This window comes from Phalacrocorax carbo, chromosome 7 (genome assembly GCF_963921805.1).
Source record: "Phalacrocorax carbo chromosome 7, bPhaCar2.1, whole genome shotgun sequence".
Classification (NCBI taxonomy): domain Eukaryota; kingdom Metazoa; phylum Chordata; class Aves; order Suliformes; family Phalacrocoracidae; genus Phalacrocorax; species Phalacrocorax carbo.
Genome location: NC_087519.1, coordinates 16,540,460 through 16,552,948, shown reverse-complemented (window position 1 = coordinate 16,552,948; position 12,489 = coordinate 16,540,460). Strand labels below are relative to the sequence as shown.

Genomic DNA, 12,489 nt, shown 5'->3' with positions numbered 1-12,489 from the left:
TGGTGCAAGAGTGAATTTTGCGAATTATTTATTCCTACTAGTTCAATGTCTTATAAAGGGACTATATTATTATTCCCTAAAAAACTCCCTGTTTTTTATTGAAGACTAGGGTCACACACATCTTCTAAATGTATTTCGGTTTATCCTAGAGAGGGAGGAAGAATGAATGCAAAATTAATTAAGAAGAAACTTTATTCAACAAGTGAAGATAGAACTGGCTCTTCTTTTATGTTCAATTATTCATACTTACAAGTTTACCTAAGAAAATTGTGGAGAGTATTTTGATAACAAGAACAATATTTTAAAGCAAAATTGTCTTCCAGTTATTTAGGGACATTATTTGTTTGTGGCAAGGTAAAAACATGAGGCTTTTGGTTTTGCTGGAGATGAGAACGAAGTTTTCTGGTTTGGGTTTTTTATTTCTAAACTTAAGTATATAGGCTTTCTACTCTTGGAAGTAAAATGAAATCAAGATAAGACAGGAATGACAAGTTCTTTGAAAACAGATGTTTACATGTGAATGCTTTCTTCATGTACCTTGAGAAAATCTCTAATAGCACTGTTCTGAGTGGGAACAAGCCTTCCAAGTATAACTGAAAATACAAAGATGTGAAACTGATAAACCAGTCCCACTGAGTGAACATCTTTTGCATCAGCCTGGAAGATGGTTCTTTTAATTTTACTCTAAGTTGCATTTGACCCAGGGAAATGCATAAAAGTGTGGTTTTGGTTCTACCAAACTGTAACTCATAAATATGTCAGGTACATAAATATTAAAAACTGTTTTGGAGATATAGGTTGTATTTCTGGAAAGTTGAATGCATCAGAACAGCATTAGACATCCTCTTGCGCTTAACAACTTAGTATGTTGTCAGTCTGCTAATTGCTAGTATGCCAACCTGTAATGCATTTTTCATTCATTGTGCTGAATGTTGTATAGATCTAGCCACTGGCTGACAGAAACAGACTTCTGCTCTGTTTTGCAGATATCTGTACACCTCCCTCAAAACAAGCAAAAAGAATGGGCTGCTGTTTCAGTTAACTCCTACTTTTATTCCACAGAATACTTATTACCCTTTTGTGATCATAAAGCCACTCTTCAGGAGATGGCAACTTTTTCAAGTCAGCATTCATTACAGGACATGCGCTTGGGGTATATGTTACCAAGAATGCAAATAAGCTAAAACGCAAGAAATTAGATACTTGATATTGTTGTTTGGGGAAAAAAACCTCAAACAACAAAACAAACCTTTATTTTCTGTATACTTTTTGTATTCCAAGGAACCTTAGAGTATAAGTGTCTTGGTTGTAAGAACCTTTTATTCTCACTGTGTTAAGGTACCAAATCAGGTTACTTTTGCACATGTGTAAAAAGATAGCAAGAAATTAAAGAAGCTGTCTTCCTAGAAATATTTTTAAAATATTTGTTTTGCAGCATGATTCTGGAATGGAGTGCACTCCAGGAGAGTCCAAGAACTTGGGACAGAAAGAAAATGGCAATTATATCATGTATGCAAGAGCTACATCGGGGGACAAACTTAACAACAACAAGTTCTCTATCTGTAGCATTCGGAATATCAGCCAAGTTCTTGAGAAAAAGAGAAATAATTGTTTTGTTGGTATGTATTTAGTCATCCTGAAAGCAGAATGGCTAAGCTATTATCTTAATTAGAAATTTATCATTTTCTATTTTACTTATTCTTTTTTTTTTTTATTTTACTGAAAGAATCTGTAAGTAAAGAATTGAATTTGCAATCTGGAGAACTGTATCAAGTTCTGGGGTCCCCAGTACAGCAAGACATGAACATACTGGAGGGAGTTTGGCAAAGGGCCACAAAGATTATTAAGGGATTGGAGCATCTGACATAAAAGGAGAGGCTGGAAGAGCTGAGACTGTTTAGTCTGGGGAAAGCTGGGTCGCGGGGGAGGTGCCTCTTGTCTGTCTTTATAAATGCCTAGTGGGAGGGAGTAAAGAAAGCAGGGCCAGACTTTTCAGTCATTGCCCAATGAAAGGACAAGAGATAAGGAGAACAAATTAAAATATGTGAAATATGTGAATTTTTAAGAAGGTTTTTTTTGCAGGAATTTTCTTTCTGGAGTCTGATTTGTGAGCTTTCAAATTTTGTGAGATTGTGCAGTGAGTAAGTTTGTGTTTTGGAGGAATAGTTGTTGTAGTTCACCCCAGTATCATCAGCTTTTGCCTTAAGGTCCTCAGACTCTGTTAAAGGAGGAGGATTGCAAGAAAGGATGCTTTTCCACTGGAGGCTTAGGAGTAAACTTTCTCTGAGCACTATTTTTCTATCCACACAAGAAACTCCCACTGTTATCAGCAGAAACCCTTTACTCAGAGGCTTAAAATTCAGTGAATTGGAGGAATGGCTAAGCTGAGTGGCAAGCAAATAATGCAAGTTGACTTGAGCCCTAGTCTGAAGTCCATCTTGACCAGGCACTTTCAGTCATGATTAGCTGGATGCTGTTGCAAGTCAGTGTTAACATCTATTAAGTCTATTTGCATATTCTTTGTACTGCCTTTTACATAAATATACTGGCATTTTTCAGAGTCTGGTCAACCCATATGCGGCAATGGACTGGTTGAACAAGGAGAACAGTGTGATTGTGGATACAGTGACCAGTGTAAAGATGAATGTTGTTATGACGCAAACCAATCAGAAGATAAGAAATGCAAGTTAAAACCAGGCAAATACTGCAGGTATTGTACATGTTTGATAGTATGCTTTCATTTTGGGGAGTATTGGTAGCTATAATTGGTATTTTAGAAATTGAATCTGTTTACCTGCATTATTCTTAAAGTATTTATTTTGTTCAAAATGCTTTATACAGTGAGCGAGAAGTTCATAAGCACAATTATGCTATGTAATTCTTGGTGCTAATTGTAGCTTGCTTTCCCGTAGATGACTGTTCTCTAGCTTTTGGAAAAACATAATACGGCACTGGATTGTGTCAATGCTAGCATACCATGATACTCAGTGCAGACAGAAATATGTTGAATTTCTATTATTTTTATTGGAAATGTGTTGTGCAGAATTCCTGCAAAAACTGCATGATTGAGAAAAATGTGACCAGGATGCTGTTTTTACAATAGGTACAGGAACGTATTAATTGCTAAAAGGATAATGGGGAATATTATGAAATTGGATCCTTTCCTTGTGCCATTTCTACAGCATTGCCTAAACTGGAAGATGACTGAAGGATATAGTTGGTCGATTTTTTTATTTTTTTTTAAATGCTTGTTTTATGAATTAAATTAAACTATGTTTTAAAGTCACCTTGTACCTTGGCAGTGTTGTGTACACAGTGATTTGTAAGAGGAACTGTTAAAAGATCATAAGACTTGCAGTGAAGTAAGTCAACTTCTATCTTTTTAGTTCTGTGGCTTAAGATACATGTTAAATTTTTAGCTCATCTTAAGTGGATTTTTTCACATGAAACGGGTGAGCTTTTGTTCCTCTCTAGAGACAAACATAAATCTAACATGTGGTTAGACTTCTAGCCAAAGATTAAGAGAAAATTACTATTATTTTTGAGTCTAAACTAGCTTCACTTTTAAATACAACACAGACAGTTTTGTTCTAGTTAAATTTTCCTGCCCTAAAAATGATCTTTGTCATCCTGGGAGTGGAAGTAGAAGTAGCATCTACTGTTAAAATGTATTTGACAGCATAGATATTGTAGAAAGACCATCTCCTGTGAATTCATAGTTGCAATAATTTTGCATGTCTTCACCCTACCCTAACCCTTGCAAATTCTTATTGTTTCTGGAAAAAAAAAATCCATACGTGGTCTTGTTTTATAACTGGTTTCTGAGATTTTGTTTTATGTTGCACCTGTGGTGAGGACCTATTTTCTTCTGAGTACACCAGGTGCCAACGCCACCTCCTTTCTTTGCTCTCTTGTGTTCAGCTGACTGTATTACAGCTTTATGCCCTGCTGGAACTGTCTTAAATAGGAATAGCTGCATCACTTTTGTTTTAGGTTTCCCTTTTTTTCCAGTTCTACTAAGATTGAAAATTTTTCTGCACAAAGAGGTTCCCAAAGACATGTAAAGCAAATCCAAGTGTAAAAATGGATCATACAAATAACACACAAATACGTTCCTAAAATACATTTTAGGAAAACTATGGAATCCAGCTGCTTTACATGACTTTTGGTCGTCTTAATGTGTGATGTAAGAGTGATTTTACTTAGCATGCAATAGTTCTAAAATAGAGAGATCCTGACCTGCAGAAGGTCTGTGCTATCTTCTGATGTCCACTGAATGCCAACAGGCATGCTGTGAATAGTGTTGAGGTACAGAATAATTTGAGATGAGAACTCAGGCTTAGCTGTAATCAAGTAGTTACATATGTTTTATAACCTTCACTCTGCTGCTGCTTGTAATGGCATGTGTACTCAAACACAGCTTCAGAATGAGAAATGATTGTTCCCGGCTGTGTCACCAGATACACTGGTGGTGTACATAGCATGTCTGTGACAGAAAGGAGCCCAAGTATTTTGGGGGAACGAGCGAAGCTATATGGCTTCTTTGACAAATCTTTCCTTCCTCCAAAATTTGTTTGTACACTGACCGTGATTTCTGATAGATCAGACCTGTCTCGTTCCCTTTTCTTGTTTATTTAAACAATATAAGTGGTATGACTGCAGAAAGTAGGAAAAAAGTTCCTTATGGATGTTAATCAGTGACAGATGAATCTTGACTTATTTATTACATTTGAAACTGATACTATCAAAATAATCAGTTCCAGAATTAATTTTCCCAACGTGTTAATTAAATGTTTTATATATCCAAACTTTGAAATGCTGTGATTTTCTAGATATTTTCATTTAAAATGTGCTTGTACTGTTTTTCTAATTTAATGCAAATAGTTTAATTGGTTATTACAATAACTAAGAAATCTGTACTCAGTGCAGTAACCTTTTGTTACCTTAAGGGTCGGAAAAAATTACTCTCAATTCACACTTTATTTAGCACAAATCAGAAATATGTTGAGTATTTGAGTAGGTTTCAGGATGAATGGTTTTCCTGGAATAGTTTATGCTTTTTCTTTACATCCATGTTTTCTTTTTTTTTCTAGCCCTAGTCAAGGCCCCTGCTGTACTGCACAATGTAATTTCAAGCTGAAGACTGATAAGTGTCGAAATGATTCTGACTGTGCAAGAGAAGGAATGTGTAATGGTGTCAGTGCTCTCTGCCCAGCATCTGAGCCTAAACCAAACTTCACAGATTGCAACAGGCACACACAAGTTTGCATAAATGGGGTATGGTTTTTTACAGTCATATGCAACTGCAGCTGTTTATTGCAAGGCACTGTATTATGAAGTGATTCAGTTTCAGTACTTAATGGAGAGGAGTGTAAGACTAATCTCTTTTTCAATAAAAATGTTTGATTTATTGGTTTCAGTCAAAATAACTGTGAAGGTACAGCAAATATTAAGAAGCAGGTAACAAATATCAAGCTAGCTTTACTATTTGAAAAAGTTCCATTTAAAGTGTTTTGTAAAAATCAGCAATTATGAAAGTGATTTCCTAGGTCCATCTTTTCATTTTTCTTCATGCTTGGTCAAGTAATCTTGTGCCTTAGAAAATTAGATATGCTATCAATACATGTTGAATTTGGTTTAATGAAAATATACAGTTCTTCCACCCATGAGCCTGTAACACATGTGCAAGCATATAGGATTATTCTGAACTGCCATTAGTTTCCTAGGTTAAAGAGTCCATGGCAGTTGCTATGAAATATTGATGGGAAGTCTTTTATAAATTGACCTATGTTTACCTAGAAGCAGAGACAAGCAAAAGTAATCCTCTTAAAGAGCTGTAACTTGCATTGCTCTAAGTTTCTGTTCTCCCGCAGTCCAGACTTGTAATCAAATGATACTACTTGTAACAATTTTTCAGCTAATTTAATTACCTTAAAGATAGAGGAATTGTCTTTATACAGTTAGTTGATTTTGAAACAAGACTATAAATACACTGGATTTTTCTCTTATTTGAAATTTAAGGCTCTTCCCACAGTAGAATTAAATACAGAATCTGTCCTGCCATAAATTTCTACTATTTTCTTAAAGAAAATATTTTTTAAGACATGCTTTTGATTTATTTTCCTGACTATGGTTTTAGGTCATCATGTTTCAGTGTGAATTACAGTGCTGTGAGTGTTTTGCAGGGTACTCTGAGGCCTAAAAGAAAACAGAGCATTAAAAAATAAAATAGGATAAATCGCCTTCGAAAAAATTATCAAATAAGCCTAAACACTGCAATTGAATAACTGAAATAATTTTTTTGTTTTATAAACTTCAAAAGACATTCAAGCTACTATTTTTATTCATGATCATCTTTAAACCTTTGGTTATGCTTTCAGCTGTTAAAAATTAATCTCTCCTAATGTTAGCGCGCTTAAAAGTGAAATTGATTTTTGTATTTTTGTGCCTTTTGTCTCAAACAGCAATGTGCTGGCTCTATCTGTGAGAAACACGGCTTGGAGGAGTGTACGTGTGCTAGTTCAGATGGCAAGGATGACAGAGAATTGTGTCATGTCTGCTGCATGAGAAAAAGTAAGATTTGTCTGAATATTAAGCCTAATACAGCAGTATGTATCTGAGGAGTCTTCTCACAGCGTTTATATTAGTTTTTGTTAACTTGAGAGCCTACTGCGATTTTGTTCATACTTAGTTTCATATAGACATTGCATTATATTTTATAGGAAATAATATATTTTGAGTTTTTACAGATAAATAGAAACTTGAAATTTTTCAAAAGCATTTTGAACAATTGAACACCAAGATATTCATGCACGTATGTTTTAATTCAATAACAGTTTGATCTAATTTGTATTCACTTTTCAGTGGACCCAGCTACTTGTGCAAGTACAGGCTCTAAACAGTGGGAGAAATACTTCAGTCGTAAAACTATTACTTTGCAACCTGGATCTCCTTGTAATGATTTCAAAGGCTACTGTGATGTGTTTATGAGGTGTCGGCTAGTAGATGCTGATGGCCCTCTAGCTAGATTAAAGAAAGCAATTTTTAATCCTGAGCTATATGAAAATATTGCAGAATGGATTGTGGTAAGTATTTTTTTATGTTACCAGTCTCATATAAAACTTTCTTGTTAATCAGTATTCACAGTCAGTAGGTGTTGCTGTATATATACAGTACTTCAGCATTCCTCGAAGTATAATCAGTCCTTGTTTTACTAGTTTTTCCATAAGCACCTTGAGTGCAGCAAGTAAGTTTGACAGATTGAATGGAACAGAAACAAATAAATAACAAATAAACTAGTAAATATTCTGTGTTAATACCTCTGTTCACTCCACTGTCTGTTTTGTTGTTAATGCTCATGTTTTTCATTTACTGGGCTTACCTGTTTTAACTCTTCATATTTTAATGTTCTGATTTCTTTTGAGGAACTAAATATATTGATCTCTAGGATTTCTTTTCTACTGCACTAGGTGATACTTTCCTATTAATAGACTGGGAGGAGAGCTACAATGAAACTGTTAGAGCTACATAGTCAATTTTGTGTAAGCTGTTGATTGTTTTAGGCTTATATAACTGTTGTAGCCTATCTTCTCTGAAATACTCTTCTGATTGTAGAATGAATTTGAAGTATTTGGGGGTTTTTTGTGTGTAAGAACTTTGAGGATATTTTTCTTTAAAATGTTATGGTCTTTTAAGTGATGTTTCAGAACAGCTTTTTTGATTACTTCTAAAAGGCAAAGGAAAGCCATATTCAATGACCCCTGTCTCTTGTGCATGTGTGCCAGCCTCCCAAAAATAATTTTTGTATGTTTTTAGGCTTATTGGTGGGCAGTGTTGCTTATGGGAATTGCCTTGATCATGTTAATGGCTGGTTTCATTAAGATATGCAGTGTTCATACTCCAAGCAGTAATCCAAAGCTGCCTCCTCATAAACCACTTCCAGGTGAGTATACCAGGTATTCAAATTTATAGAGAAATGTTTTATCCTCAACTATTTTGTCCTAAACAGAAATTTCAGGTGTCCTAACCTGCAGTTCTTAGTCTGGCCCTGTGAAACTACAAATGGAATTCATGCCAGTGAAACAATTCATAAAAGTAGAACTCTTGCCTTATTTTCCTATAACAAAATATGCATATTAGAAGAAAGCTTTGAAGACTTTTTCTGAGCCAGAGTTCCTTTTATTTGCTATGCCATGCTACATTTTGTAAGAATCAGCCTGTTTAAGGAACTACTTTTGACATGATAAAATGTATTCTGTAAATAATCCACACAGTTAATCATCTTTTTAAAACCTTGCAGGTCTAAATCTGAAGCCTCTCAGAAGTTAGTTATATTTAATTTGCATGGCTAGGGCAACTCTTCTGGAAAGAATATCCTTTTTTTAAATTTATTTTATTAATGTGTACTTCTCTTTGGAAAAGGCACTTTAAAAAGGAGGAGACCACCACAAACCACTCAGCCACCGCAGCGGCAAAGGCCCCGAGAGAGTTATCAGATGGGACATATGAGACGTTGACTGCAGCTTTTTGCCTTGGTTCTTCCTAGTGCCTACAATGGGAAAACTCACTCCAAAGAAAACCTACTAAGTCATTGTCCCCAGTATAACTCTCAAGAATTGAAGAGGGGAAAAAAGACTGATATGCCCTCAAAAGAAGTGGAAATGGTTAAATTTTTAATGAGCAAATTTTCCAGCTCAAAAAGTGTTTTTCTTGCATATTTTTAATTTAGCGGCACAAACTCCTGGAGTATCATGATTCTTTCCCCTTTCTGTGCTCTTCATTGCTGCATTTTCTTCACTTGCAGGCAAATGTGGCTGTAGTAAAACTTTTACTCAAGAATTGAAAAAAAATATATATTTTTCAACTGTCAGACAAGGCTAGGAAGCTAGACCACCTCAGCATTGGAGACATTGCTTGGCAATGTATATACATTGTTATATGCAGACATGTATTTCTAACGTACACCCGTACTTGTGTGCAATTGTAAACAAGAGAATTGCAATATGGATGTTTCTTTGTATTATAAATCTCTTCTGCTATTAATGAAGAAATTACTGTTTAATTGACATACTCAGGATAACAGAGGATGATGGTGTGTAATGGTCAAGGATCTTGTGATGCTTTACACAGCAATTTTGAATCAAATCAAACTTTTATTATGATCAAAGTTGTTTCAGGCATTCATTTCATCTTTATCAAACAGCTGCTAAGACATAGCATACCAGACTGTGTATGGTATTTTAAAGATGTAACAGGTGTCCTGCAAACTTTGCAAATGCCAGAATTTTCAAGTGTTTTATATAAGTCTAATTTCTTGTAGCTCAGCATAAATATTTTTGATTTGTCTGATTATTCAGTTAAATAATGAATAGTTAAATGAAATATTTCCATGCTTTATTAGAAAATTCTGCCTGTTGTTCAACTTCTTTTAAAAATAGCAACCAGTTTATTTGGGCTTTTCAAATATTCTTAAAGTACGATAATTAAATTCATGTTCTGAGGGATGTGGAAAGAAAGAAAAGCTGTAGGATTTTTTAATTTTCTTTTTTAATTTATCAGATATTTGGATAACTTTTCAGCATGATACTGTTGACTGATAACCACTAAAATAGAGTGATTTGCCCAGCTCCTGTGACAGAGTTAAAATTGTAGTTAGGACTACCAATTTGCCCACATTTTCTACCAGTAGTGAATTTCAAAAGCACAATGTCCCATTCCGAAGTTTTTATTACAAATGTAAATAATTGGCTTTTTTGAAAGAGGAAACAAAAGATGTCTTAAGGTGCTTACTGCTATGCAGGAGATGAAAGGGGGCATTACAAAATGTTTAAGCTTGTGATATATTTATTGCTTGTTTTCCAAAAGCAGCAAGCTAATTAGAGATGCAAATGGCTATAATTTTCCTGGCTTTGCTTTAGGAGGAAATTTACTAAGGGTTGGACAGGCTCCATTTGTTTGGTTTTTCGTTTTTGTTTTATTTTAAGAGTATAAGGTTTACACAATCATTCTCATAATGTGACACAAGCCAGAAAGGCCAAAAATGTTACAGAATCTACTGGGATCTCTTCCTTGTAAACTTGTACAGTATGTGGTAACTTTTTCAAAATCTGACTTTTTGTACATGGTTTAGAGACAAATTTTGTACATGATACCCCAAGTCCAATAGACTATATAAATAATTCTAAATGGTCTTAACTAGTTAGAAGCGTATGTAGTTGCTTTTAAGTCATTTTAAATACATTTGTTTTAAGACTGTGCAAAGATTGGAAGTGGGTTTGCATTTCTAAAATGGTGACTTTTATTCAGCAAGAGTTCTTAGTAACTTCTGAAGTGTGGTGGACTTTGGAGCATAAATTTTTTGCCTGTAATGTTATCCTGTGGTAGGATTCTGGCAGACAAATGCTGCCCTATTTTATTTTGAGTCTAAGTTCTGTTTTCTGAAAACAAAAGCGTGCACTGAACTCTCCACTGCAAGTCAAGATGTCGTAAAACCGAATCAAAGTTCTGGAAAATGAAATGGAATACTACTGTCGATTACATGTCCACTGTGTTTTATACAGTATCTTTTTTGTTCATTTTGGAAATTTTTACTAAAAATGCAAAAAATAAAGTATTGTGCAAAGATATGTAAGGTTTTTTGAAACTTGAAATGCATTAATAAATAGACTTGATGAAATCATCTTCTGAAGATTATTTACTTTTTGAATCCTGGAAGAAAAAGGAATACACAGATTCTGCTTCTGCTTAATTTTTGGGTTTTGCTGGAAAGGGGCTGTCATGCCAAAAAATAATTGTACTATCTTTACTCTATCAAAGTGCATCTCTCAATTTTAACATCATACAGTTAAAGGTAAATGTTTATGTGTAACCCTTTTAAGGAAAAGCCCTAAAATTACCTTTAAATTACTTGTATGACCACAGCAATAAAGCTTTATCCATTCTTATCTTTAAAACGGAAACTAGTTACTGGTGGGGTATTAAAGCCTAACACCATAGCTACTAAATGATACCTTCTGAAATAAATATCTTTTTGAAGAGGAATACTGGAATTTAACACACAGTTCTCTGAATGCACATCTGATGGGTAAGACTTGTAGAAGGAGCACACTTGCTTTTTGCAAGGTGTTTTGAAACTGCTAAGCTGAGTCTCTGGGTTTTTTTGTGTGTTCTGTGTTGATTTAAATTATAAGATGGCTTTTAAAAGATAAGTCCTGCCGGCTAGTCTTTTATTCTTAGGGCTGCTTGTTGAGAGTGGCCTGCTTAGAAAACTGTTTCCCTAGCTGAGCAGCATATGCTTTGATGTAATCAAAGCATATTCAGAGTTCCTTCCTTGCAGTACATCTTTAATTTTTTTTGTTTCCCCATGACTTTTTGTTTTTTATAGAATTGCTTCCCCTTGTAGCAAATTAGCACTGTCAGGGCAAAAGGTATTCAAATTGGTTGGAGCAGAGCCCTTCTGCAAATCAGCATCATAGGTGCATAATAGATTTGGTAGTGATTGCATTTAAATTTCTGCCTAGGAATGCAAACAAGAGGGGTAGAAATAATGCCTAAACATCTCAAATACAAATTTTGTGTATATTTTGAAGTGTGTTTTGGGGAAACAAGTGAGGACATAAATAGCTGTAATTTTGCTAACTCATATTTGACGTAATAATCCCCAGTTGTAGCTATTAATTTATTCGTCTTGTATGTTTAATGTTTTAGTCATTAAATGTATACATTCATCTCTGGTATAGAAGCGTATATAATCAGAATGGTGTCAATGTGAGCAGGACATCAAACTCCTCTTAAGCTATGAAACTTTATACCATACAGACTATAAGTCATGGATACAGTTTGCCTTATAATTAAAAATGTTCCAATATTTCTTTCAGGAAACACAAAAAGGAAGGAAGAGGTTTTTTGGTTTTTGTTTGGGGCTGTTTTTGGTTTTTGTTGTATTTTTTGTGTTTGTGGTTTGGGGGGGGTACTTTTGAATATTGCAGAATCATTATTGCACAGGTGATTAAAAGGGCAGTATTCATTAAGTTATTCTAAGATGTGTTTGCTCCGACAGGAGCAGGCTCCTGATGTCTTTCAAGGTCTTGGATTACTTGTTTGGGGTGAGACAGGAATATTCCAATGAGCACAAAGTAAAGCACCGCTGTAGACACTTGCAATTGTAGGTGTGACTTCAGTATTATATTCAGGCATTGTAAGACTTTAAGTATGCTGCAACTTGGGCTTTATTTCATTTTTAATCAGAAATTAGTGTAAATCAAAACACGGACAGGATTTATTTGGACATATAATTTATGAAAACATCAAAGTAAGTGTTTTCATATATGCTAGAGTTCAAATACTGAATGTTCTTTTAATTTTCCTATTTGACTTTCTAAAAGTATTCAGATCGTCTTATCTGAGGATGTACTAGCTTGTTTCAGTTGAACTGGAAAATGTTCTTTTTCCCCTAGAAACTTTAGAAGTCCTCAAACTGCAGCATCTGTT

The 12,489-nt window shown here is 34.6% G+C and overlaps 1 protein-coding gene across 2 annotated transcripts in view; it reads left to right on the top strand.

Annotated features, from left to right (window-relative positions):
- ADAM10 (ADAM metallopeptidase domain 10) overlaps nucleotides 1-10,678 on the top strand; it is a 52,209-nt gene extending 41,531 nt beyond the window's left edge. For both annotated transcript variants that reach the window (XM_064456535.1, XM_064456534.1), the window contains 7 exons: nucleotides 1,436-1,619; nucleotides 2,560-2,710; nucleotides 5,094-5,277; nucleotides 6,465-6,573; nucleotides 6,865-7,085; nucleotides 7,816-7,942; nucleotides 8,422-10,678. In XM_064456535.1, the coding sequence (XP_064312605.1) occupies nucleotides 1,436-1,619; nucleotides 2,560-2,710; nucleotides 5,094-5,277; nucleotides 6,465-6,573; nucleotides 6,865-7,085; nucleotides 7,816-7,942; nucleotides 8,422-8,516 (1,071 nt within the window). In that variant the 3' untranslated portion in view covers nucleotides 8,517-10,678. The remainder of the gene's footprint in view (nucleotides 1-1,435; nucleotides 1,620-2,559; nucleotides 2,711-5,093; nucleotides 5,278-6,464; nucleotides 6,574-6,864; nucleotides 7,086-7,815; nucleotides 7,943-8,421) is intronic.
- Nucleotides 10,679-12,489: the final 1,811 nt, after the last annotated feature.